The 26,359-nt window shown below is 41.9% G+C and overlaps 1 protein-coding gene across 14 annotated transcripts in view; it reads left to right on the forward strand.

The window, feature by feature from the left end:
* The window catches only part of GRIP1 (glutamate receptor interacting protein 1), a 684,764-nt gene that overhangs the window by 599,572 nt on the left and 58,833 nt on the right, over positions 1 to 26,359 (forward strand). For all 14 annotated transcript variants that reach the window (XM_086712887.1, XM_086712895.1, XM_086712890.1 and 11 more), the window contains 4 exons: positions 296 to 482; positions 1,054 to 1,199; positions 13,316 to 13,396; positions 26,080 to 26,149. In XM_086712887.1, coding sequence (XP_086569013.1) covers positions 296 to 482; positions 1,054 to 1,199; positions 13,316 to 13,396; positions 26,080 to 26,149 — 484 coding nt within the window. The remainder of the gene's footprint in view (positions 1 to 295; positions 483 to 1,053; positions 1,200 to 13,315; positions 13,397 to 26,079; positions 26,150 to 26,359) is intronic.

Consider the following 26,359-nt stretch of genomic DNA (forward strand, 5'->3'; position numbering starts at 1 on the left):
ACCAGAACCGACATACCCAATCCCAAGGCCATCCTCTTCCTACAACCCCCACAACTATCCCTGGTATGGGGGCCACCCTGGTGTTGTGACTGATAGATGACAGACATCAGGAGACTCCTTTATGTGGTTCAGCTCTGACTAAACTTATTTCAAGGAGACCAAAATATCCCACCATTACCAATGAGCTTTTTTTTAATTTTTCCTTTTTTCAGAGACATAATCTGTGTCAGCAAGGCCGGCGTCTCTGGTGCTTGCTCCAACCTAACATCATTGTTTTTCGTGTTTGTTCCTCCAGTGTCTTTAGCCTCGAGCACAGTGGGCCTGGCTGGGCAGGTCGTTCACACAGAAACCACAGAAGTTGTGCTGACAGCCGATCCCGTCACAGGATTTGGGATCCAACTGCAGGGCAGTGTGTTTGCCACGGAGACTCTCTCTTCGCCACCTCTGATTTCCTATATTGAAGCTGACAGCCCAGCCGAGAGGTAAGACACTCCTTGACAGCATCCTTTTCTGTGCCCGGTATCTTTGAATAGCTAATAAATTAGGGAACAGGGCTCAATGCAGGAAATGCAGGATGTGATGAACTCTCCGTTCCGACAGTAAAATTTTACGTTCTTGATAAGGTTTGAGAAGAAAAATGAGCGTGGATGCCTTTATCTAGCAGATTGTTGTCTGGCAGGGACTGGAGGCTGTATTAATTAAAAAGGAAAATATCTCTGAAGTTCCAACTTTATTATAATCATTCCTCTGCTGTGGGGAGCTGTACATTCATCACTACTATATATTGGTTCAGATCAGATTAAAACAATGCCATAGTTTTAAATTATTTGTTCCTTCTCTGGGGTACATCAACATTGCCTGGCTCACATCTGGAGCCATCAAACACAAGAGTGCAAGACCTTGCAGTTGACCTAATACGATGCCCACAGCATTGAATGAACAAGACCGAATGGTTACGCTATTCCACAAGGATCAAACAATACAGATTTGGCAACTTCAACTTGATAATTACTTACTCTGGCTACAGTCTCTAACATGTGGTTCTAAATATAGATGTGGGGTGCTACAGATTGGAGACAGAGTGATAGCCATTAATGGGATTCCAACTGAAGACAGCACCTTTGAGGAAGCCAACCAGCTCCTCCGAGACTCTTCAATCACGAGCAAGGTCACACTGGAAATCGAGTTTGATGTTGCAGGTATGGTCATATAATCGCGAGTCAGCTGCAGAGTCAGGAATGGACCGCATGTGAATTATATGGATTGTGTGGCAGATGGGGAGCTATTTTTTTTACCTACTGAACATGTTTTTGTTTAGGAGATTTGGGGTGTCATTTTGTATTGAGCATTACTCTTGTGCTATTCGTTAAAATGTCACCATAAGAACAGATGAAAATAAATGTGACAAAGTGAATAAGTATTAGCTGCTATAAAGGTGATTTTAAAAAATCACGTAGCCTTTATTCTTCCTGATTTTCCCCTATATGCTCGAGAAACCATATTCTTCTGTCACGTGGATGAGAAAAGCCTGTCTTTGACCCTTCCCACTGCAAAGAACATGTGGAAGTTTGGTAGGGAACAATGAAAACGCATTAGGTGGATTTATACAAGCCCAGCAGGTAAATAATTCATTCTCTAGTGTGAAAAAGAAATTGCACCGGACACTTGTTAAAAACAAGGAAGACTTTATTCAAGACTATTTCAAGAGAGATCAAGAGTTGGAATAGGGAAGAGAGATTAAACTCAATCCCAAAGACAGTATGGGCAGGTGGGAATTTATGGCCACCAAGCAAGGTGAGGGTAGGGAGTCATGGAATGAAAAATTACTAACAGGAACTTGATTAGATATCAAGGTGGTGGGAATGAGGAATTTGATTGTAGATTCCAGGGTGGGGGGATTCTCAACAACCTGAGTTAGCAGGATTCCCACTAAAACTGGGCTCAGCAAGTCAAAGATAAGGCCTCGTTGAAAAGAGGACCCAGAGGAGCCTAACTTAAGTTTGATCGGGAAGGGAATCCTTGTCAGTAGCTAACAGGTGTGTGGATTTTAGAGGTCGCTGCTAGTTTCCATTTAATGAAATGGTATTCATACAGTGATATACCACTTCATAGAGCCAACAATCTTTACCAACTGGTAAAGATATGCCTTTGGACGTAGGGATTGCATCTTCCCAGCAAATGCTTGCTGAGTGTTTACTGTGGGCCAGCTGGAGATGCAGCAGTAGACATGGAAGAAAAAATAACTCCTTCCTTCATGAAGCATATAGTATTACAGAAAGTTGATTTTTAAGTTAATGAATATAACTTTAGACAGTAATAAGTGCTCTGGGGAAAAGAAAACAGGATGGGGATGAGAGAATGGCTGTGGGGAGCTATTTTCATGGGATGATTCTCTGAGGAAGTGACATTTGAGCAGAGATTTGAAGGTTGGGAAGGAGCCAGCTACGTCCTGGGAGGAGGGTATTCCAGGTAGAAGGAACAGCCAGAGTAAAAGACATGGGCCAGATTAGTAAGATGGATGGATTTGAGAACCAACGGAAAGGGTTCTCACTGCAGCATAAGAAAGTTGGGGGTGACGATCACGTTTGGAATTGGAGATGGGGTAATGAGGATTGGAAGGGGCCAACTTAAGATGTGGCTTGAAGCAGGACTAGCAGAACTTGTTTATGGAATGGATATGGAAAATGAGAGAAAGGGAAAATCATGGATGACTCCTGAGGTGTAAGAGTCAGCAATCAAGTAAAGAGTGATGGCTTTAAGGGAGAGGAAGACTTGAGGAATGGAAATTTGAGGATAACAACAAGTTCTGTTTTATGCGAGTGGGTTAGGGGCAGAGAGAGAGGGAGACACAGAATCCGAAGCAGGCTCCAGGCTCCGAACTGTCAGCACAGAGCCCGACGCTGGGCTCTAACTCACAAACCGTGAGGTCATGACCTGAGCCGAAGTCGGTCACTCAACCAACTGAGCCACCCAGGCACCCCGAACAAGTTCTATTTTAGACATGACTAGGCAAATCCACTGCCAGTTCTAGGGGGAAAGGGACAAGCACATCCATTCCTTAGTTCAGAAGACAACTATCGAGCACCAGTTACTCAGTGCTAGGCACTGTGCTATGTTCAGATCATTTAAAGGGAAAATAAAAAGGATTAATATCTTCAAAGAGCTCAGAGTCAATTAGACAAGAGCAAGATCTGCTAAAAGATAAGAATAGACTTACTGAATGTGTGTTGCCACTGGAATATGAAAGGAAGTGCCCGATGGGGGATCTGGGCCAGAGAGCAGCCTTGAGGAGGAGCCACCATGTCAGTGACTGGTGAAGTCACTGAAATACAGGAGACCACTAAGGAATGAGTGGCAGGAAGGAGGGGATGCTGCCTGAGGAATTCTAAGATGGGAAGGGGAAGGATGCTAGCCAAGGAAATAATGTAGGTGCAATATGAGAAGTGAAAGGAGAACCCAAAAAAGGTAGCATTTTGGAAACCAAAACAAGAACTTCAAGGTCGTGGTCAATAGCATAAAGGGGCTTCAGAGAATTCAAGTAATATAAGGCAAGAGAGGTCCATTGGATTTGGCAATTCAGAAAAAAAGACATTGCAGAGTATATTCAGGGAGTTGGGGGACAGGAGTCAGACCACAGAAAGCCGAGGAGTGAGGAATGGGCAGAGAAATACAGGCAGGCTATGCTTGCTTTCTGCCAATGAACTGGGTTTTGAAAGAGGGTAACTAGAAAAATGCAGTGAATGGATAAAAAGGACAGAGGCCACTGTGGCCTCTTCCTGTTTGAAAACTTCTACAGCATTTAATTACATACTGGACACTCTATTTTATTCTCTAATCAGTGGTTCTCAGTCAAGATCAGTTTTGCCCTGTGGAACATTTGGCAATGGTAAGAAATTTCGCTGTGGGTGAGAAAAAGATGGGGTAAAAGATAAAAGATTCGGAGTTCAGAGGGGAGTTATTTGTTTTGTTGTTTTGTTTTGTTGAGATTGGAGAGATCTGAACATGTCTGAGGCCTGAAGTGAATGAGGGAGAAAAAAGATCATTGATGGATATAGGTCCCTAAAGGGATGAGCAGAGAAGTTGTCTAGAACACAGGTAGATAACTAGTCTTAAGACAAAAGGTTGATGGCCGCCTCTTGTGAGTTTGAAGAGAAGGATGTGAGAATGTAACTATTGAGACATTCATGTAAGAACTGTCAGGCAAAGGTAAAAGGATCAGCATCTTGGGGAGTTGAAAAGAATGATGGTTTAGAATAGCTAATGGGGAAATGACTGAGAAAGCTAACCAGACCCATGTACAGGGATTTTCCAGCTGGGTGGTGGACCATGCAAAGTCCAGAAGCTCTAAGTTAATAGCACTGTCAACCTGCACGGCCAAGTAGTTTTTGGTCAGGTGGCCTCAGCTACTGAGGAGTAACAGCAGAGGTGCTAGGTGATTAGACTGAACCAGAGATTGAGATTTCCAGAGAAGGGTCAACAGAAAGAAAACTAAAGTCACAGCAGTTCAAATTGTTGCAGGAAGAACAGATGAATAACTATAGTAATAACATCAAAATCATGGTAATACTACGAAATGCTTACTCTATGGCATGTCACTCTTCTAAGCACTGCATGTGCATTAGCTCACTTATAACAGCAATGGAGGTTACTACTATTTTGTCGCCAGAAAACTGAAGCCCATGGAGTTAATGGTAGGGCTAGGATTTTCACCCAGTTGGTCTGGCTCCTAAGGCCATGCTCTAACCACTACACATACTGCCTTGAGGGAATCTAGGCTACAGATGGATGGAAGTCAATAGTGGATCATCATGGTAGACTGGGAAGAAAGAGAGGACTCAAGGGCTTAGGAGTATTCAGGAAGAAAAATGGGTGTAGTAAGAGAAAGTTGAGGAGGGAGCTAATGGCGGGAGACTGAGGTCAAAGTGGCATATTAGAGCTTAGCATTTCAGAGAAGGTCAAGTAGGGCTCAGGGTAGTGAGCTGCTGAAGTGAAGTAGAAGGGAGGCGAATATTATTCAACCAGAGGTCTGGGAAATTGGAATGCAGTGTGATGGAAAGAGCATCCACACAGTGGAATCTCCCAGAAGGAGGGCAGGACTTGGAATGAGAGTGTATGAACTAGCTGCTGTTGACATGCTGAATACAAGCCCATCAGAGGATCTCTGCAGTTCCCCCTGCCTGAGTGGCTCTTCCCTCCCACATTCAAGTGGTTTGCTTACTTCATTCAGGTCTTTGCTCAAATATCACTCGTTCAGGGAATCATTCCCTCACCATAACACTCTGTTCCTGTGCCCAGATTTATGGTTCTTCTTAGCCTTACTCATGCTCTGATGTTATATTGTGGATGTACTTATTGTCTTATCTTCTCCACTGGAAGAATATCTATGATGTCAGGGACTTTGTGCCTTTTGTTCACTAATGTATCCCAGCACCCAGAATAGTGCTTGGAATACAGGAGCCTCTCAGCCAATACTTGGTGAATGAATGAATGAATGAATGAAGTGCATTTGTCTCTCCTGAGGGACTGGATCCAGGAACCTCAGTTTGCATCAAGAACTGATTTCAGGGGTGCATGGGTGGCTCAGTCACTTACGCTTCTGACTCTTGGTTTTGCTCAAGTCATGATCTCACAGTTCGTGGGTTTGAGCCCCACATCAAGCTCGGTGCTCACAGCCCAGAGCCCGCTTGGGATTCTCTCTCTCTCTCTCTCTCTCTCTCTCCCTCCCTCCCTCCCTCTCTCTCTCTCTCTCTCAAAATAAATAAATAAACTTAAAAAAAAAAACTGATTTCATATCCACTATTTCTCTGGAGTTCCTGGTCTCTCGGTGTTGCTTGTCTCTGCGTATCTGCTCCATTTGTCTCTCTACAAGTTTTTTCTGGCTTTTGATTGTACTTGATTGCCCCATCTTTGCTAAAGGGCCCAGCCAGTGCCAGCCAGTTCAAGTTTCTAATTCTCAGATTTGTTAGCTTCCCCTTCTTGTCAGCTGTGACCAAGCAGGAATCTGGTAGAAGGACCCTGTAAGGATCAGTCAGATGTTGACGAGGGTGTGCTTTTCAAAGAAGGCTGTCCAGCAGCCCCAGAATGTATTACTACAATCACAGAACATTAGTGGTGAAGGGACTCTTACAATCCAATACCTTCATTTATTTATAAATGGAGAAACTGAAGTTTGAGCGGGGAAACTCAAGGTCATAGAACAAAGTAGACTGTTGACTTGCGCCTTTTTCATATCATATTACACTGCCTGTTCAGGAGGTGTGGGGGTTTCCAGCACGAAAGCGCAGGATTTCTGAATTTCTGCCTATTGTCGTTGTGTGTTGAGGGGAGATGGCTATCCTGTGCATTGTAGGATGTAACACAGCATATTCTTGAAACCCCCCTGTAGTGGAATGGCCAGCACAATTTGACCTCTACCATAAGCAGAATCCAAGCATTTACTTGTGCTATCAATACATGTTTATTTTATGTGTATCCTCAATGTTTTTTCATTGTTTAATCCATACTTAATGTATATGTATAGCTTAATATTTGCTGATTAACTATTTGAATATCCTTGGTTTAAGCTCCTCTAAGAAATAGAAACTTGTCTATTAAACTCACTCTGTTCAGTGCCAAGTTTCCTTGAATAAGAGACAGGGGAAAAGGGACCAAAGGTCTTTCCCCCCTGCCCAATTGTTCCAGAAATCAACATGTTTCAAATGGATAGAAATGATGTAGAATAAGGCCAGAAAAAAAATATGCTCCCATCCTGTCATTCTCTCCTCCCTTGCTCATGGCCAACATCACTAATTGATTTCAGTATTCTCCTGCTGAGCCCAGACACAACATCAGAATCTCCAATAAAACACTTTAGTTAGTCATTACCAATCTACTGGAATCTGCTGGAAACTGCTGGGGTCAGAAAGCTCTCTTGTAGCCAATTGAGATCTTGGAACATTGGTATAGGAAATCTCTGGACATGAGCTAATTCAAGACTGTCCTATCCTGGATTCACTCCTAATTGCCTGAATGTGGGCCACCCATTTCCAAAATTCTTCCTCAGAAATATACCAAGATATTAATTCCCAAACTATTGGGTCTCAGAGATAAGCCATCTCTATTTTAAGTAACACAGAGTTTTATAAAGCTTGCCTATCAGTGAAAGACAGATACCATATGTTTTCACTCATATGTGGATCCTGAAAAGCTTAACAGAAAACCATGGGGGAGGGGATGGGGGGAAAAAAGTTACAGAGAAGGAGGGAGGCAAACTATAAGAGACAAATGCTGAGAACAAACTGAGGGTTGATGGGGGGTAGGGGAGAGGGGAAAGTGGATGATGGCATTGAGGAGGGCACCTGTTGGGATGAGCACTGGGTGTTGTATGGAAACCAACTTGACAATCAATTATATTTAATTTAAAAAAAAAAAAGCTTGGGGCGCCTGGGTGGCTCGGTCGGTTGAGCGTCTGACTTCGGCTCAGGTCATGATCTCACAGTCTGTGAGTTCGAGCCCTGCATCAGGCTCTGTGCTGATGGCTCAGAGCCTGGAGCCTGCTTCTGATTCTGTGTCTCCCTCTCTCTCTGCCCCTTCCCCGCTCATGCTCTGTATCTCTCTGTCTCTCAAAAATGAATAAATGTTAAAAAAAATTAAAAAAAAAAAAAAAGCTTGCCTGTGAGTACACTCTTGCCTAAATCTATCTCTTTTAATGGGCACCACTGTATAAACAACATTGTAGTGACATTGATGAGATTCTTTTTAAAGCTGAAATTATTCACAGCCTCATCACTTTAATAAAAGTTTTTTTTTTATTTCTTTACAAGGTCATTTATCATGTATATAATTTTATAAAGCTATATTTATAATATATACACAACTTACATTTTGCCTTTTTCAATACTGTCTTTTATTTTTATTTTTTTTTTTTCAACGTTTATTTATTTTTGGGACAGAGAGAGACAGAGCATGAACGGGGGAGGGGCAGAGAGAGAGGGAGACACAGAATCGGAAACAGGCTCCAGGCTCCGAGCCATCAGCCCAGAGCCCCACGCGGGGCTCGAACTCACGGACCGCGAGATGGTGACCTGGCTGAAGTCGGACGCTTAACCGACTGCGCCACCCAGGCGCCCCTCAATACTGTCTTTTAAATACCAGTCTACAGGGGCGCCTGGGTGGTGCAGTCGGTTAAGCGTCCGACTTCAGCCAGGTCACCATCTCACGATCCGTGAGTTCGAGCCCCGCGTCGGGCTCTGGGCTGATGGCTCGGAGCCTGGAGCCTGTTTCCGATTCTGTGTCTCCCTCTCTCTCTGCCCCTCCCCCGTTCATGCTCTGTCTCTGTCTGTCCCATAAATAAATAAAAACGTTGAAAAAAAATAAATAAATAAATACCAGTCTACAAAATTGTGAACACTTGAAGATTCTGCTTTGACTATAAAGTTATTCTGTCAGAAAAAAAAAAAAATACGGCTTTGTTCTGGAAAGAAGTCCCAGTGAAAATCCTATCAAATGATGTTTGCCATCATTGCGGGAGCCCCCCGTGCTTTCCTCTGAGTGGCTGGGGGTTAAGCATCTACGTTTCCCCGCTCCCTCTCAGAACCCCTTACTTTTTCAAGTCTCACAAGGGTGTGCAGGTTGATGAATTATGATGGGGTGATTATCTTACTGTGCCAACAACGAATGCTTCAGGCAGGAAAAGCAGGCCGATTGGAAAGAAGGGAGCCTTTGTTTACCCAAATGTGTTTTTAATTACAGTATTAACAAAGATAAGGCAAAACAAGAGAAGCACAAAATAATCACATGGGAGTCTAACAAAGAAAACATTCCAGCTGTTTGTTCTAACCCTATGATTTCTCCAAGTATCTTTTCCTCTCCAATAGTAGTTCTTTAAGAAACACCAATGTAAATAGGCCTTTGCTTCAACCACCAAATAACTGTGTGGGCAAAAACAAAACAAAGAAACAAAAAAACTTACCAAGTATAAAATAAATCATGTTAGCATTTAAAGATTAAAATGAAGCCACGGCTGATCAAAGAGATTCATTTGTTGATATTTCTTCATCATTATGAATATTTCAAATCTCGTGTTGTCAAACATGATTCATTACTATTTTCCAGAAAGTGGTAATATCTCCTCCAGTGTCATTAACAATGTTAATCTCGGTCAAGGTTCCCCGCATTAAAAATTTATAAAAGCAAAATGTTGCTATAGTAACAATTCTAGATCAATGATTCCCGGCCCGTAGGGTTCCAAGACCTCATTTGTATAGTCGCATCATGGACAATGTTATATACATACGTGAATACATGTATACATACATACGAGCATACCATATGCTCCCCTCCCCTTTCACAGAGAATTTTTGTAAAAAACACAGAACACTAAAACAAACATACATGAAGTGAGTTCCGGAATTAGCGAAGCCGTTTCTGCCTCTAAAGCTTCTTATGCATGTACTCACGGACCACTTGCAAGCCTTATCTGGGTAATGAAATTCCTACCACACCCATGAACACTTCTGTGGGGGCTTTCTGCTTAGCTCCCATCCCATTTCCTCTACCAGCTCAATGTGTTCATCAGGGATCTTTCCGTTGCAAGCAGCAGAAATGCACAGGAGCTAATTCAGACAGAGAAGGGGCATTTACTGGAAGCACACAGGTGTTTCACAGCTCTGGAGGACAGGAAATGCAGACAGCCCCAGGAAGCTCTAGAATCAGACAAAAGGGCTGTCATGGCCAAGCACAGGCTCTCCAAGACCTCATGCAGGCTCCTCATGTGCACTCGCTTCTCTCTGCAGACTGGCTGTTGGTGCAGATAGGCAAAATGTGGTCAATTCAAATACCCTCTCAGCCCCGTCTGCATGCTAATTCCCCACTCTTAACTGTCACTTTGGGGGTGAGAAGAAGGTGGCAATTAGTCTTCCATTGTTGGAACAGGGAATGTAGAGGACTTAGGGAAGAGATGGAAGAAAGGCACAGATTTGAGAAATGTTTGGGAAGTAAATATTTATACCTGCAGCATCCAAAGCCAGGAAGTAAAGCACACCTATATACTGTTACTTACCTCTCTTCTTTTTCTCCCCCAGTGTATCAAACCTAGCCAGTCTTTTTGAAATCTGTTAGGGAAAATAATTTTATCTATCTCAAGACCTATTGGGAAATGGGAAGGGTACAAATTCTTTTTTTTTTTTTTTAAGTTTATGTTAGAGAGAGAGAGAGACAGAGTGCACATAAGAAAGGGGCAGAGACAGAGGGAGAGAGAGAGAATCCCGAATAGGCTGTACTGTCAGTGCAGAGCCCAGTGCAGGGCCCGAACCCAAAAACTATGAGATCATGACCTGAGCCAAAATCAAGAGTCGGATGCCCAACCGACTGAGCCACCCAGGCTCCCCAAGGGTACAGATTCTTTATGAATAAACCAATAAATATATATGGGTCCTTTCTGGTACATCAGTGTGTTAGTTGGGGACAACAGCAAAGCCAAAGACATCCACTCACAGTCTGTGACACTCATCGAAGAGTTAAGAAGAGTAGGAGGGTGCTAAGCAAAATAAGTCAGAGAACGATGAATACCGTATGATCTCATTCATATGTGGAATTTAAGAAACAAAAAAAGAAAATAGGGAAAAAGTCTGAGAGAGACAGAGGAGAGACAGAGATTGGCAGACCAAGAAATAGACTCCTAACTGTAGAGAACAAACTCGTGGTTACAGGGCGGGATGGGGGGGGGGGGGGAGGGCAGAGGGATGGAAGAAATAAGTGATGGGGATTGGGGAGGGCACTTGTGATGAGCACTGGGTGTTGTATGGAGGTGTTGAATCCCTAAATTGCACACCTGAAACTAATATTGTGGTGTATGTTAACTCACCAGAATTTAAGTAAAAACTTAAAAAAAAAAAAAAAAAACAACCAAAGACCAGTGGGAGGGACTGGGAGAAGCAGCAGCCTCCCTAGCTTCCCTGGGAAGTGTGCACAGCACCGAAAGAAAAGAAAGGACCCCAAAGGGTAGACTTGCCTTCACTTGGCCCAACAGCCAGGACTGTGAGAAGCAGCTTGGGGATCCTTTTTTCATAGGTGGCATTCTAGAAGCCCGGAGGGCCCAGAGAAATCAAATTTTTATTGTGTTTTCCAGTTGAACAGCCTGTGGCACATCTTCTGTTTTGGAAGATCAGATTCTTGTCTTATAAAAGGTTCACTGGCCTCAATTCCTCCTAGAAAAGTCCAAAAGGCCTGGACGGGCAAGTTAAGGCTGAGGAAGGGAGTCTCCAGCTGTTTTCATGAGACCATCCCCACTTCCACCTAAGCTTGGCAGAGACAAAATGTGTTCAGTATGTGATTAACAAATTGAACCCAGGGCCTCATGGTTGTGGTTGACTCCTTGTGTGCGGGTTAAGCACTGAGCAAAATCAAGCAGTAAAAATGCTTTAGTTCTGCCATCCCACAAGCCCCCACTTACGCTAATGCTTCCCTTCACGGGCGCCTTCCACCCCTTTCCAAAACCTTCAAGAAAGGATTATAGTCATTAGCAGCTTAGGGTGAATAGATGTTATCTCCTCAGAGGATATTTTCTTGCTTTCTTGCTTTCTTTTCTTAATGTTTGTTTTTGAGAAAGAGAGAGAGAGCATGCGCAGGGGAGGGGCAGGTAGAGAGGGAGACACAGAATCTGAAGCAGGCTCCAGGTTCTGAGCTGTCAGCACAGAGCCCGATGTGGGACTCGAACTCACGAACCTCAAGATCATGACCTGAGCTGAAGTCGGAAGCTTAACCGGACGTTTAACGTATTTTCTTTTTAGCCTTGACTCTAACTGAAGGTCTCCCAGGCTGTTAAAGGAATTTTAAGAAGAGTCTATTTAAGAATATGTAGCAGTTTCCTCTTTTCTCCAATACTAGTCAGGCCCTGGTAAATCAACTGAGTTCTATCCAGGGTTGAGATTCAGCCAGCTCCACTGGTTCTCTCTGTTGCTACAGTGTCACCTTACCTCTGTACCGGTTGGACAGGATCTGAGCCAACCTGCACCCTGTCCCAGTGCCCCCTGCCCTCCCGTTCCTCCCCGGGACCTCCCAGAGCTCCCCATGATCCAGACACCTAAGCACAATCCTTGATGCAGTTGGGTCCTCCGGGGACCCTCCGTTCCAACCTAGCAGTCAGCGTCCAGTCTGACTGGTTGTGGCCAGTACCCTTCTGGCTGCAAAATATTTCGAGTATCACTCTTGCTTCTACCTCTTGAGGGGTACTTTTCACTGTTTATATTACAAATTAAGGCACCTCCTATCCCCCACCCCCAGCCCCTATCAACAACCATCGCATCAAACTGAAATTTCTCTTAAAACCTATTCCCCTAGCTACCTTCAAGAAACAGTTGATAAAAAGAATTGCTGACTAGGTAAATTCTGGAAAAATATGGTTGAAGAGAAAAAAAAAAAAAAAATATATATATATATATATATATATATATATGTAAAACCAGACCTATGATTAAACTTTAGTATGCCTAAGAATTACCTGGAGAGTAGGGCACCTGGGTGGCTCAGTTGGTTGAGCATCTGGGTTCGGCTCTGGTCATGATCTCATGGTTCATGAGTTCTAGCCCTATGTCAGGCTCTGTGCTGACAGCTCAGAGCCTGGAGCCTGCTTCAAATTCTATGTCTCCCTCCCTCTGCCCTTCCCCACTCACTCTCTGTCTCTCTCAAAATAAACATTAAAGGGGCACCTGGGTGGCTCAGTCGGTTGAGCCTCTGACTTCAGCTCAGGTCATGATCTCACAGTTCGTGGGTTCGAGCCCCGTGTCAGGCTCTGTGCTGACAGCTTGGAGCCTGGAGCCTGCTTCAGATTCTGTGCCTTCCTTTCTCTCTCTGTCCCTCCCCTGCTCACACTCTGTCAATCTCTCTCTCAAAAAATAAATAAACATTAAAAAAATTTTTTTAAATAAACATTTTAAAAAATCTGTTAAAAAAAAAAATCACCTGGAGAATATGTTTAAAATGTAGACGTCTAGGCTTTATCTTCAGAAACTCTGATTCCATAGATCCCGGATGATTCAGGAATCTGTTTGGAACTTGCATTCCAGGCAAATTCGATGCAAATGTTGCCTGAATAACACTTAAGAAATACTCAACTCAGCTGTTGCTGTGAAATGCACACAGTTGCCTCCGGGCAGGACATCCACTCTTAACCAGGAATGCAATTTATCAGGATTTTATAGGCATTCATTTACTTCAATTCCTACAAGTTGAACTTCAGACGATTATGATACAAGAATCCCTGATGCATTTCCATTGATTGGTGCTCCATTCTTCCTGGTCACCTACAAACGTACTCTTCTTTGTTTTGAAATTACAGAGTCTGTCATCCCAAGTAGTGGAACGTTTCATGTAAAGCTCCCTAAGAAGCATAATGTGGAACTTGGAATAACCATCAGTTGTAAGTAAAAGTGATTTTTTTTTGATGCAGCATTTAAAAAAGACATTAGGAAATTGTATTGTCAAATGGCTTACAGGTGTGAAAAATGTTTTAAGTGTCATTGCCAAGTTTCCCTGTAATGTTACAAACATACAGAGCCACTCACACCTCTAGCACTTAAGGAGCGCTGTGAATGGGGCATTTACTTAAACTGTCTCCAGTCTTATGTTTCTTCATCTGGCAAATGGAAATAAGGATATCTACAAAATATAGGATTGTTTATACTCTGGTTTCTCTTCAGATCGCATAAATCTTTCGCCTTTTACAAAATATAGAATTGTTTGAAGTATTATGTAAAATAACATATTTATATACCTAGTATGTAGGTATATAACATATTTATATACCTAGTATATAGGTATATAACATATTTATATACCTAGTATATAGGTATATAACATATTTTTACCTAGTGCAGTCCCTGGCAAGTAATAAGTGCCCAATAAATGTGTCTCACCCCCACCATGAATAATTAAATGAGCATATAAATGCATATGGGTTCCCTACATTTTATTATATTGTGATTAAGTCTTCACAATAATCCATTTCACTAACAAAAGTTGCATTTATTTCCTTTTAAAACTATCCTCCTATCTGCCCACTATGCATCTATAAGCCATTTTACAACACTGAAATATTATCTCTTAATTTAGTAACTTTCTGAATTCCTGCATGGTCCAAGGTGTCTGGGTAACCAAACCAAAAAGAAAAGCAGAACTATAAATGTGTTTAATTCCCTCCTTTCCTCGGGCTCTAGATGAATAACTGCTTGGTAAAACAGCTTTGAAAATTTCAGCCCCTGTTTATAGAATGGGAATTGAAGTTTTTATGCTGTTAATATCCATAAACTACGTTCATCCTTAAATGCCCCAAGAAAATGAAGCAAATGATTAATACATGAAGACCAAAGAGGCAATGTTTGTGATCAAGGAGTGGTCCCTTCAAGAAAGAGTGATGAGTTTACATCAAGGCACTTTATGCCATGCCTCGCTACACTCTGTTGGATTGCATTTATGTCAGCGGTTAAGGCAAAAATAGTTCTCAACTGGGCAGTGTGAAATGGGGGCTGTCCGCTGCAACTTTGACAATATAAATGCAACACTGAAAATGAAATTTCAGTTATAACCAATACATCAGACAGATCTGGCGCAACACTAAAAATAGTGGACCTACAACACAGAATCAGTGTTAAGGACAAGAAGCTATGTGTATGAGAGAGCACCTGTACCCACCTCCTGAACGCCAGTGTGGCCTCCTGGGAGAAGAGTAGGACCGAGGTGTCTACATGCCTCTCTATGATATGTAGAAAGGTGAGATGGGATTTGGAAGACTCTGGACCTCTTCTAGGTACTACCGAAGTCACTTATGACTTTAACTGGGTCGCTTAGCCTCTCAGTGTGTTCACCATGAAACGGGATGCGGTTATTCTCTCAACAGCGCTGGTTACTGAAATTAAGGGAGAGCTCATCAGAACTTACTATTCTAAAAATGTTTGGGGCTCAACGTGGCTGCCGCAACCCCCGTGTAGCTTCAAAGCTGCTCTCTATTCTGTTTATTCCATTCCATTTATTTATTCCTTCAGAATTGGCTATGAAAACGGCCTCTCTTGGAGTAGGGCATAAACTGCTGGCTTCTCACAGAGGCGCACTGTCCACTCCGTTCTTTCTTCCCTTTGCCTTCGTTAAATAAATGCGTCCTGAGCGCCTACCACGCCTAGGCCCTCTGCTACGTTTTGAAAATGCACTCCCTGTCCTTAGAGATGTGTATTGCTTGTGCACAGGCCAAAGACACCCACTGCTCAGAAGCTTCTATTGCCACATAGTCATTTTACTTCCAAATTTTAAGTGGGAAAATTGTCTTTATGGTTTTTCATACAATCGATTTAGTCTTTTTTTTTTAAGTTTATTTATTTATTTTGAGAGAGAGAGAGAGCACGAGCAGGGGAGGGGCAGAGAGAAGTGGGGGGAGAGACAGAGAATCCCAAGCAGGCTCTGCACTAACAGTGCAGAGCCTGACATGGGGTTTGAACCCACGAACTGAGAGATCACGACCTGAGCCAAAGCCAAGAGTTGGATGCTTAACCGACTGAGCCACCCAGGCGCCCCTGCAATAGACTTATTCTTAAAAGTTGATATACGTAGGGGAGGAGAGTAGGGAGATGGACAAAATGGGTGAAGGGGAGTGGGAGATACAGGCTTCCATTATGGAATGAGTAAGTCATGGGAACAAAAGGGACAGCATAGAGGATATAGTCGATGGTATTGTAACAGCATTGCATGGTGACAGGTGGTGGGTGGCCGCACTTGTGGTGAGCATAGCATAACAAGTAGACCTGTCGAACCACTGTATTTTGCACTTAAACTAACGTAACGCTGTGTGTCAACTATACCTCCGTTTTTAAAAATTTAAAGAAAAAAATTGATATACACAAAAGCGTAGTTTAACTATAAAGGAGAGTATCCATGTAGAAACTAATCCTATGATATATTCTTTTTTTTTTAAGTTGGCACTTAGCTGCTTAATCTTTGAATACACTTTGAATACACTTCGAAGTGTATTCAGGTACACACAAGTACAACATATTTTATTCATATGAAGAGTCATTTAAAATTATGCTTTTTGATGGTGTTATACATGTATTAAGCATTACATTTAATACCAACAATAGAAACTACCCCAAAACCCCCACAAGAACGGCCTGACTTTTAGCCAGCGGTAAGCTGAAGCGGTTTATGGAAGCTACCAGTATGATGCTATTCCTGGATGAAGACGGAGATGTGACACATAAGCTTGTCAGACATGCTTGTCAGCCCGTCTATGGAGCTACAGCTCCATTTATGCAACTTATCGCCATAGTGAGTTTGTGTCTCCTCATGGAAAATACTCATATTTTCCCAAATGAGAAAACAGAATTTACTTTAAAGAAAAAAAAAAAAAAAAAGGCCAGGGGCACCTGAGTGGCTCAGTTGGTTAAGCACCTGACTGCAGTCCAGGCCATGATCTCACATTGCATGAGTTCGAGCCCCACATTAGGCTCTGTGCTGCCTGCCAGCTTGGAGCCTGCTTTGGATTCTATGCCTCCCTGTCTCTGCTCCTCCTCCTGCTCGTGCTCTCTCTCTCAAAAATAAATAAGAATTTTTAAAAAGGCCAGAATCCGTGTTTATTGTTATGAAATAGTAAACTCCTGAGGCCTCACACAGTTCCTGACGTATACAAGGTGCTTATTTTTTTTTATGTTATTATTATTATTTTTTTTTTTTTTGAGAGAGAGAAAGAGAGCAGGGAAGGGGCAGAGAGAGACAAAGAGAGAGAATCCCAAGCAGACTCTGCTCTCCAAGTGCAGAGCCCAATGCGGGGCTCAATCCCACCAACTGTGAGCTCGTGACCTGCACCAGAATCAAGAGTTGGAGGCTTAACCGACTGAGCCACCCAGGCGCCCCTACACGGTGCTTATTTAATCCCTCTCTTTGTTGAGTGAATGAATAAGGAGTCCATCAGAAACAATCTTCTACTATCTTCTACTAACAACTGTTCACTCCAGAAAATGAGCCTTTGAAGGAGACAATGAATATAGATGTTTAAGCAAAGGCCTTTGTGTGAGCCAAAGATACACTAACTTGAAAAATGATTAAGAGCAAGCCTCAGAGCCTAGACCACCCCACTCCTCGATTCTCTTGACCTCTCTGTACCATGTTCTTATCTATTAAACGGTGCACTTGCTCCCTTCTTGATAGCATGGTTGACAAGATTAAATGAGTTGGTATACGCAGAGTGCCTAGAACCGATTATGAACCCTAACAAGTGTTCATTATTATGATGATTGCTATTTATCTTACATATAGAGCCTCATGAAATATTTTAACTCAAGCTGTACCGCACACAATTACGGCACTTGGGTAGGAAACCAAGGGATGCTGTTCTCAAACACATGCAGGTACTGTTAGTGAAACTGAGGCAATGCAGGGCTTTATTGACGTATCTCACTATCTTTATACAAAGTCCTCATCCATCTTTACCTTGTGAAAACCTGAGTGGTAAGAGGCAGGCCCTCATCTCGGGACGCATTCCACTGGCGCCTTTTACACTTGGCTTAAGCCTCACTCTTCATACCTAATTGACTGAGAAATGAGCCTCTCTGACTTTGGATGTGGTGAGCAGTTTTAGACTAATTTTCTTCAGTTCCTGATGAGACATTCATAGCGCATTAACATCAGGCATTACTTTTATTGATGTTATTGCTGTAACATGGAACAATTTATTATAGCAAATAAAGTGGAACAGCCTCGCAGAAGGATGGGGTATAGGACAACATCCTAAAACTCTGACAGCTCAGCCAATCAGATGCCAGAGCGCGAACCCTCTAACACGGCCCGGCTGCCTTCCAAGCCAGAGAGCCCCGGCTGCCTGTCATGCGCGGTTGTCAGTCAAGTCACGTTGATATGGGTGTTTTCTTTTGCTGTTTTACTACAGTTTGTATCTACTTTGTACCAGGCATGGCGATAAGCAATTTATGTGTGTTCTTACATTATTAGTCCTCAAAGTGGCCCTGTGGCGTCAATGCCCATTTTCTAGAATAGAAAGGCTCAGCTGGGTAACCTGCCCAAGACCCAGAACTCATCAGGGCCACACGGGATTCAAACCCATTCTGTCTGACTTCACATGGGTTTTGCTGCCACACCACCACCCATCGCTGCCTCCACCTGATTGATGACCCTTCCCGCATCCTATATCAGAAACGCAAAAGACAGCGTTTTGTGAGTGGAGTTAATTTGTTGGCTTTCTTTTTTAGTTGAGACTGAATTGTTTTCAGGAACAAAGCCTTGCTTTTTTTTATTTATAAAATCGTAAAGCAGCCTTTATGACAAGCACAACAAATCTGTCATTTTCCCCTTAAGTCTTAAACGTATTTAAAGAGAATGGCTCAAGTTTTTTGCCAACTTTGCAATAAAAATTCTACTCACTGCTCCATTTCAAATCAAATAACTTGTTTTACTTGCCAGGTATCATATATACAGTTGCAAGTAAAGCTGAATGAGTGTGTGTGTGTGTGTGTGTGTGTGTGTGTGTGTGTCCAGTGTAGTTTGGACACGTTTCTACTCCCTTTGTGCAAAGTACCTTGACTAGCAGAGTAAGATCCATGAATAGCTAGTTATTATAGAATGTTCTTGGGATGCTTTGTTGAGTCATATTTAATTAGCTCCAGAATTCAGAAGATTTTACCTGTCTTCTAATATAGACAAAAATTTTTAAACAAAAGACAGCGTCATTTTCTACCTCTTCCGACAACTGTTTGAGAAGCAAAGAATGCGTGTTCACTTTAAGAGTCAGTTCTGATAGTGAAGGATGACTAGTGGGTTTAAATCTTCAGAGGTCAAAAGATGATAGCTTGAACGCTGGCATTTAGCTCTGTTCCCACCCCATACCGTTTTTAAATGACAGTATAAGATTTTTCAAAAGGCACAAACCCAAAAGGAGTAGGGGAAAATAGTTAACGGCAACCAAATTTGTTTTTTGGGTTTTTAAATATATTTTTTTAATGTTTATTTATCTTTGAGAGGGAGAGAGAGAGAGAGACAGAGCATGAGTGGCAGAAGGGCAGAGAGAGAGAGAGACACAGAATCCAAAGCAGGCTCCAGGCTCTGAGCTGTCAGCACAGAGCCGGAAGTCAGATGCTCAACGGACTGAGCCACTCAGGTGCCCCAACAGCAACCAAATTTGGAAGTGGCAGAGAAGATGGAGCAAGATGAATTTATAGAAGCAGAAGGGAAAGCTGACAGGGAACCTGGTTTGCATTCAAAACTCCCAACAAAAGCAAGACAGTGGAGTCAGGAACTTCCAGCAGTGAGAGTGATGGTAGAGGGGAGACAGGAGGAATGGTGGGAAGTCTGTTAATTATTCCTAGATGCCTTCCCCCAGCCAGCACAGCCAGAACCTAGGTCCATTCTCTGGAAAGCATGACATGGAGGGTCTCCGGACAAGAGAGCCCAGCTGAGTGTAGCAGTACCATTCTAAAAACAGGTGAGGGGAAAGTGTATATACCGAATATATATAGGGAAAGTGTATATACCTAAGACTGCCAGCCTTCTTCCCCTCCGAAGGCTCAAACAAGCCAGGCGGCCAGGCTTAATACCCTCAAAGTGGGAGAAAGAATCAGGGCCATGTGACCCAAAGAAACAGCCTGGCCTGAACTATCCAGGGAAGACCACAGGTACACCCAGCTTTCAAACAGCCTTTTAGGGGTGCTCTCCTTAATGTGAACAGACAGCTATGAAAAAGCAGACACCTGAGGAAAGAATCTAATATGCAAGACTGTAACCAGAAACAAAAAAGAAAAACAGAAGCTGCACATTCAGGAAGGAGAAAACTTTAACAAGGAAAGAGCTTTCATTAACATTAGTGACAACCTGTGATGTTGTATCTGTGGGAGGCAGGAGACGACTACTAATATAACATAACACACTGAGGGGGACAAAGAGCTCTCGGAGCATAATGTGGCAGAAATTAAAATATTGGAAAATGAAGCTGAGGGAAAAGTCCAGAAATGAGAACAAAACAAATAAATGAGGAATCTAGACTACAGAAGAATTATTCAGGCTGAGTCCAAACGACACAAAATCCAAAGAATAGCCATTACAGAATGAAAGAGGGGAGAAGTAAACTAAGTGTTATTAGTTTACTAATGTCATTAGTGTTAAGAAATAAACTAACGCACATTAAACATTTTAAGCGTTTATTTGAGCAAAAATAGATTCAAGTCAGGGAGTGCCAAACTGGAAGTGGTTAGGGTCACTCTACCCACAGGAGCCTGGGGAGGACACATAAAGGAAGTGCAGATACAAAGAAAGGAGATTATTGGTTGGATGTAGCCGAAAGCCCAGTTGGCTGTTTGTGATTGGTTTTCCTTAGCTTTTTGATTGTGTGACCTTAAGACATTGACAGGCTGAGATTTTGGTTTGCTTCTATAGGCCAGCACAGCATTAGAGCCACCTCAGTCTAATGGCCTCCATGTTTAATAAGTGTAACAAAAGTCAAGAGAACATCTATCTGGGTTCGCAGGGTCTGTGGGAAGGAAGTTCCCAAGATCTGGGTAGCAACCCTAGGAAGCAAACAGCCCAGACAAGTTGTGAACCTTTGCTAGAATCCCTCATCTGATTATATAGTATATATAGTATATATATACATATGTATGTAGTATATATAATACATAGTATATATATAGTATATATAGTATATAGCGTGTATATATATATATATAGTATACATAATATATAGTATATACATAGTATATATAGTATATAGTATATATAGTATATAGCGTGTATATATATATAGTATACATAATATATAGTATGTACATAGTATATATAGTATATAGTATACATAGTATACTATATATACATAGTATATATGTACTATACATATATAGTATATATAGTATATATTGTATAATATATATAGTATATATATATACAGTGTGTGTGTATATATATATATATATATATATATATATATGTTTAGTTGTTTAATGTTTATTTGTTTTTGAGAGAGAGAGACAAGAGCATGAGCAGGGGAAGGGCAGAGAGAGGGAGACACAGAATCCGAAGCAGGCTCCAGGCTCCGAGCTGTCAGCCCAGAGCCTGATGCGGGGCTCGAACCCACAAATCGTGAGATCATGACCTGAGCCGAAGTCTGATGCTTAAACGACTAAACCACCCACGTACCCCTGATTTTACATATTAAGAGGAGCTTTATATAATCTGGGAAATCTGAGGAGTTGGATTCATGATAAAGCCAAGAAAACTAAGCAAACAAAGACACCAAGACAACAGACGACTACAGGGAAAACATGTCCTATGAAAAGGCATGGTATGCGACATGACTTGTCTGTGAGTACTGTTTACATAGTCTGAGGAAAATACCGATCTTATGAAAAATTAAGACAAAACTGTGTTGGAAGAATGGGGGGAGCCCACAGGACAAGCAACATATATGAGTGTCGTGTTGGTATAGAGCGGGAGAGAACGAACTCCCCATCTTTCATAATAGAAGGTCAATGACTAGCACTGAAATGTAATGAAATAGTAACAGTTGTATGTTACTTACCAATAGAGCAACAGCCAAAAGTTGTACCTGGGGAAGTCGGAAGTAAAGGGCTGCTCTTGCAGAAATCTGACACGTATAATTTTGATATAAAAAGTAAAAAATAGAAACGCAGATTTTTGAGAAGCAATAGAGTAGGTAGTGTCCTCTTGAGGATCAAGAATGTACGTCTGTGGGCAGCATGGAAATGTCGGTCATTGTCATGTTATACAAACAGGTACTTGTGATTTACGATAAAATTTCTAGGGACCTCCCCTTGTTGGATTGCGAAACAGCTGTCGTTGCTCTTTCTCTTTTGTCCCTGGCTTTCAGTTCTGCACATGTGACCAATTGATACTGAGATTTCAAGCACTTGTGAGAGCATTTTGGTTTTTTCAGAACTTTAATAACCATGTGTTACCCTTGTTTGCTAGGCCACACCCCTGACCCATTTAGTGTAACCTCCCCACCATATGATGTGCTTGTATGACCTTCCCAGTTGGAATCACTTGGCGGAAAAGAGAGCTTCGTGCCTAAGAACTTCATGAGATTTAACCGGCCCTGCCTCTCCTTGCTATCCAACTTCTCTGGGGTTTCATGGCCAGTGGCCAGAGCAGAGCTATCTAACTCAGAGTTGGTGTTCAATAAGTATGTTTTAAACAAATGATTCTGTGGAGATCTCCAATCAAATTGGAAGCACTGAGTGCTGGTGTATTCTCATTCAAAGGGTCACAAATTCCGAAGCCCTCAGGGGTGAGGCAAGTCAGTGAATGAGACCCATCCAAGTGAGGACAGTGACAAATGGGAAATTGAAGGCTCCATCCAAGGGAGGAGTTGGAACATGTCCAGTGTTGATAATCATTAGAGTGAACGCTCACGTCCACTTGCTTATGCACTGGTCCAGTCGCTTTAATGTAAAAACTCAATCCTTATTAAAAAAAAAAAAAAAAAAAAAACACCCTCTAGGTAAGTACTGTTATTATTCCTCGTCACCATTTGGACATGAGAATACTAAGGTACCTAAAGACTATGTCCTCAACTGCACATTGCTAATAAGTGGTAGGGCCAGGATTTTGAACCCAAGCATCTGGCTGCCAACTCTTGGCTCTTAATCACTATACCATATTGCCTCCCTAATTTTTTTAAATTTTTTTTTAATTTTTTTTTAACGTTTATTTATTTTTGAGACAGAGAGAGAGCATGAACAGGGGAGGGGCAGAGAGAGAGGGAGACACAGAATCTGAAACAGGCTCCAGGCTCTGAGCTGTCAGCACAGAGCCTGACGCGGGGCTCGAACTCACAGACCGTGAGATCATGACCTGAGCCGAAGTCGGACGCTTAACCGACCGAGCCACCCAGGTGCCCCTTAAATTTTTTAAAATATTTATTTTTTTAAGTAATCTCTACACCCAACATGTGGCTCAAACGCACATAACCCCGAGATCGAGAGTCACACGCTCTTCTGACTGAGCCTGCCAAGTGCTCTGCCTTCCTAATTTTTTAAAAGAAGTTACACATGAAATCTACTAACTTTTAAATGCTGGCAACTAATCTAGCTTTTTAAAGCATCACAAGGCAAGCAAAGGATGCTTGGTTTGTGACTTCTTCTCAAAGAGTGGAGAATTAAAACATGGTACAGTAAAACCTTGGTTTGTGAGCATAATTCATTCCGGAAACATGCTTGTAATCCAAAGCACTTGTATATCAAAGCGAATTTTCCCATAAGAAATAATGGAAACTCAGATGATTCGTTCCACAACCCCAAAATATTCATATAAAAATGACTACAATACTGTAATATAATACCAAATAGTAAAGAAAATACAAAATATAAAGAAAAATAAACAAATTAACCTGAAATTACCTTGAAAACCTTCGTGGCTGGTGTGAGGGGAGACAAGAGAGAGGAGGGTTATTGTGTAGGACGACTTTCACTATCACTAGCAGAATCACTGCTATCTGTTGGCTCAATGGGACCTTTTTCTTTCCATGCAACTTTAACAAGGAAGCTATCCGATGACCTAGAATGAAGCAAAACATTCCTAAGCTTACTCTTGAATGGGAAAGTAAAGGACTGTCCATAGTTGCTTTGAAATGACAAAAAAATACACTCGTGCCAGTTGTGGGCACCTTCCAACGTTCTGAAAAATCACTGCTATCTGCCAAACACCGCAGCCTGAGACCAAGCATCCGAGCATGGGAGGTGATCACCCATAATCCTGCAGCAAGAGAGAGAGAGAGAAAGAGAGAGAACCACCATTGGCTCACTTGTGATCACCTGACGTTCGGTGTCACATCCTACTCGAATTGTGAGATATCGCCCGTTTATCAAGTTAAAACGTATTAGAAATGTGTGCTCGTCTTGCAGAACACTCGCGGAACAAGTTACTCACAATCCAAGGTTTTACTATACTAGGGTGTGCAAACAATGACTGGGCTCCCAGAGCCACATTCATTTAACATGCCTGCTAGGCATAGTAGTGACGGTGACAGGAGCTCGTACAGATTTGGACCCACTTCTGGGTTCGGCTTTATGACTCCAGTGAGCCTCTACCCTGATGAATTTTGCAAGCCTCAGCTATGGTCTTGGTTAAAAGAAAAAGAGAAGAATCTAGTAAACGTGAGAATGGCCACCATATGTGCCTACACACCATGATGACTTTCAAGCCTCTCTGCAAAGCTGTGTGGGTTTGTCCAGGAGGTCCCAGTGCTAGTTTCCTCTGCTGCAAAGATGACAGAGATGGGTTTGGTGTAGTTTGTTGTCTCCACTGTTGTTTCATATCAGACCATTTCAGTGGAACATGGATTTTATTAAAAACCAAGGGAAACATTGAATGCTCTACGATGTTACTACAGCTCAGCAAAATACAGTGTAAATTCATCGGCAGATGCTAGAAGAGTTGTATTTTCTGGTGATAACAAAGTTTTTGTTTTTGTGCCCTATGCCCAAAACAATTTGCGGTTGTGAAATAAGACATGTGTAAAAATTTGCTCAATGTTTCTATTTCTCTAGCGGAATTATATCAGATCATTGAGTGGAGGTTTAAATTATGAATTAATTGTAGTGAATAGAATGTTTTGCATACTTTGCTAGAAGCTAAGAATAATGATTGAATGAAGTCCCATTAACATTTACTATGGACTAATTTAGACAGCGGGTAAGGTATTGGTATATGTGTTTGCTTTTTTTTCAATGTTGTGTTGAGATATTAAACCATCTGTTCCTGAGTATAAACATTTTCCTGGGATTCAGATGGGATTATGGGATATGATATGGTTCTATGATTATTATGGGGTGATCAGCCTGTTTATAATAAAATCTTACTTTAGGGGCCTTTTAATGATCCTTAAAAGGAAATCACAACATACTTCAAACTGGTAAAACCTCTTCTCTCGGAGGCGAATTGTTTTTTTTTTATAAATGTCGGTATGGGTTATTTTAATTATCAGTCTCCTACATTAAATGTAAACCTTCTAGATCAAGATGGTATTTTTGTACTTATGTGAGCTGTAGTTCATTTTCAGGATTAAATCTAAGGTAGACTCAATACCAAATGTATTGAATCTCATCAAATGGAAACATCCCTAAGAGAAGTTATAAAGCCCAAAACTGACCACTGTGCAGGATAATGGAATAATCTGTAAACTCGATAAAAGTTACATGTATATATTTAGAATATGCATATGTATAAACATGTAATTAAGTCACACCAAATATTGACTATTCTCAGTAAAACAAAATAGTCACATTCCAGAACATTTCAGAGCATTCTAGGTGTGAATGTGTGAGCGAAATTTTAAGATTTACTGTCTATCTAGCAAAAGATTTCCTTCTGAAAAAAAGAAGAACTTTAAATCAGTGAATCTCATCCACTTTCCAGCCCCATCCACTGGAGTAATATGGCATAGTCCCATAAAAAGTGCTGTCTCCTCACCAAAAAGAAGGGAAGGGAGAAGGGAGCCCATGTGAATACCCCTAAGGGGAGCCCCCAGTTGTGTCTGATACTCTCCAGTTGGGGTGCTCACCTTTCACCTTTCTCTTGGAAATCACAGGTTGAAATAGATTGAAACCTGATGGGAAGTTCTGCAGTTGCTTTCTCCAACTGCAAATTTAAAATGACTTTGTTTTGGGGCTCCTGGGTGGCTCAGTTGGTTAAGCGTCCAACTTTGGCTCAGGTCATGATCTCACGGGTCATGAGTTCAAGCCCCGTGTTGGGCTCTGTGCTGACAAGCTCGGAGCCTAGAGCCTGCAATGGATTCCATGTCTCCCTCCCTCTGCCCCTTCCCCAGCCCACACTCTGTCTCTCTCTCTCTGTCTCTCTCAAAAATAAACAGTAAAAAAATTTTTTTAATGGCTTGGCTTTTGTTTTTAAGTTTGTAAATACTTCAACACAAATGTCTTTATATCAAGAAGGTGTAATGTGCACATTTTCTAATCTGTTTGCTGAGCAGCTTTGCTTTGCATACAAACTGTACCTGCATTAACCATTGCTACAAACTGGAAATGTACAGTGTGGGTGAATCATGGGTATAAAGGTGTAACTATTCTAAATCTATTATTACAGCACCATCCAGCAGAAAACCAGGAGATCCCCTTGTCATATCAGATATCAAGAAAGGCAGTGTGGCACATAGGTAAGGAAAATGAATTTTCTGGTTCATTCCAAGGCATTTCTTTTTTTTTTCTTTTTTCTCTTTTTTAAGTAAACTCTATCCCCAATGTGGGGCTCGAACTCATGACCCCAAGATCAAGAGTCACATGCTCTAACGACTGAGGCAGCTGGGTGTAAGGCTTCCTTAATTAAAGTAGAAGTGACCCTTTCCACACCGAAGGTAGACCTTCCT

This window comes from Puma concolor, chromosome B4 (assembly GCF_028749965.1).
Source record: "Puma concolor isolate L17-30 chromosome B4, mPumCon1.1.hap2, whole genome shotgun sequence".
NCBI lineage: Eukaryota > Metazoa > Chordata > Mammalia > Carnivora > Felidae > Puma > Puma concolor.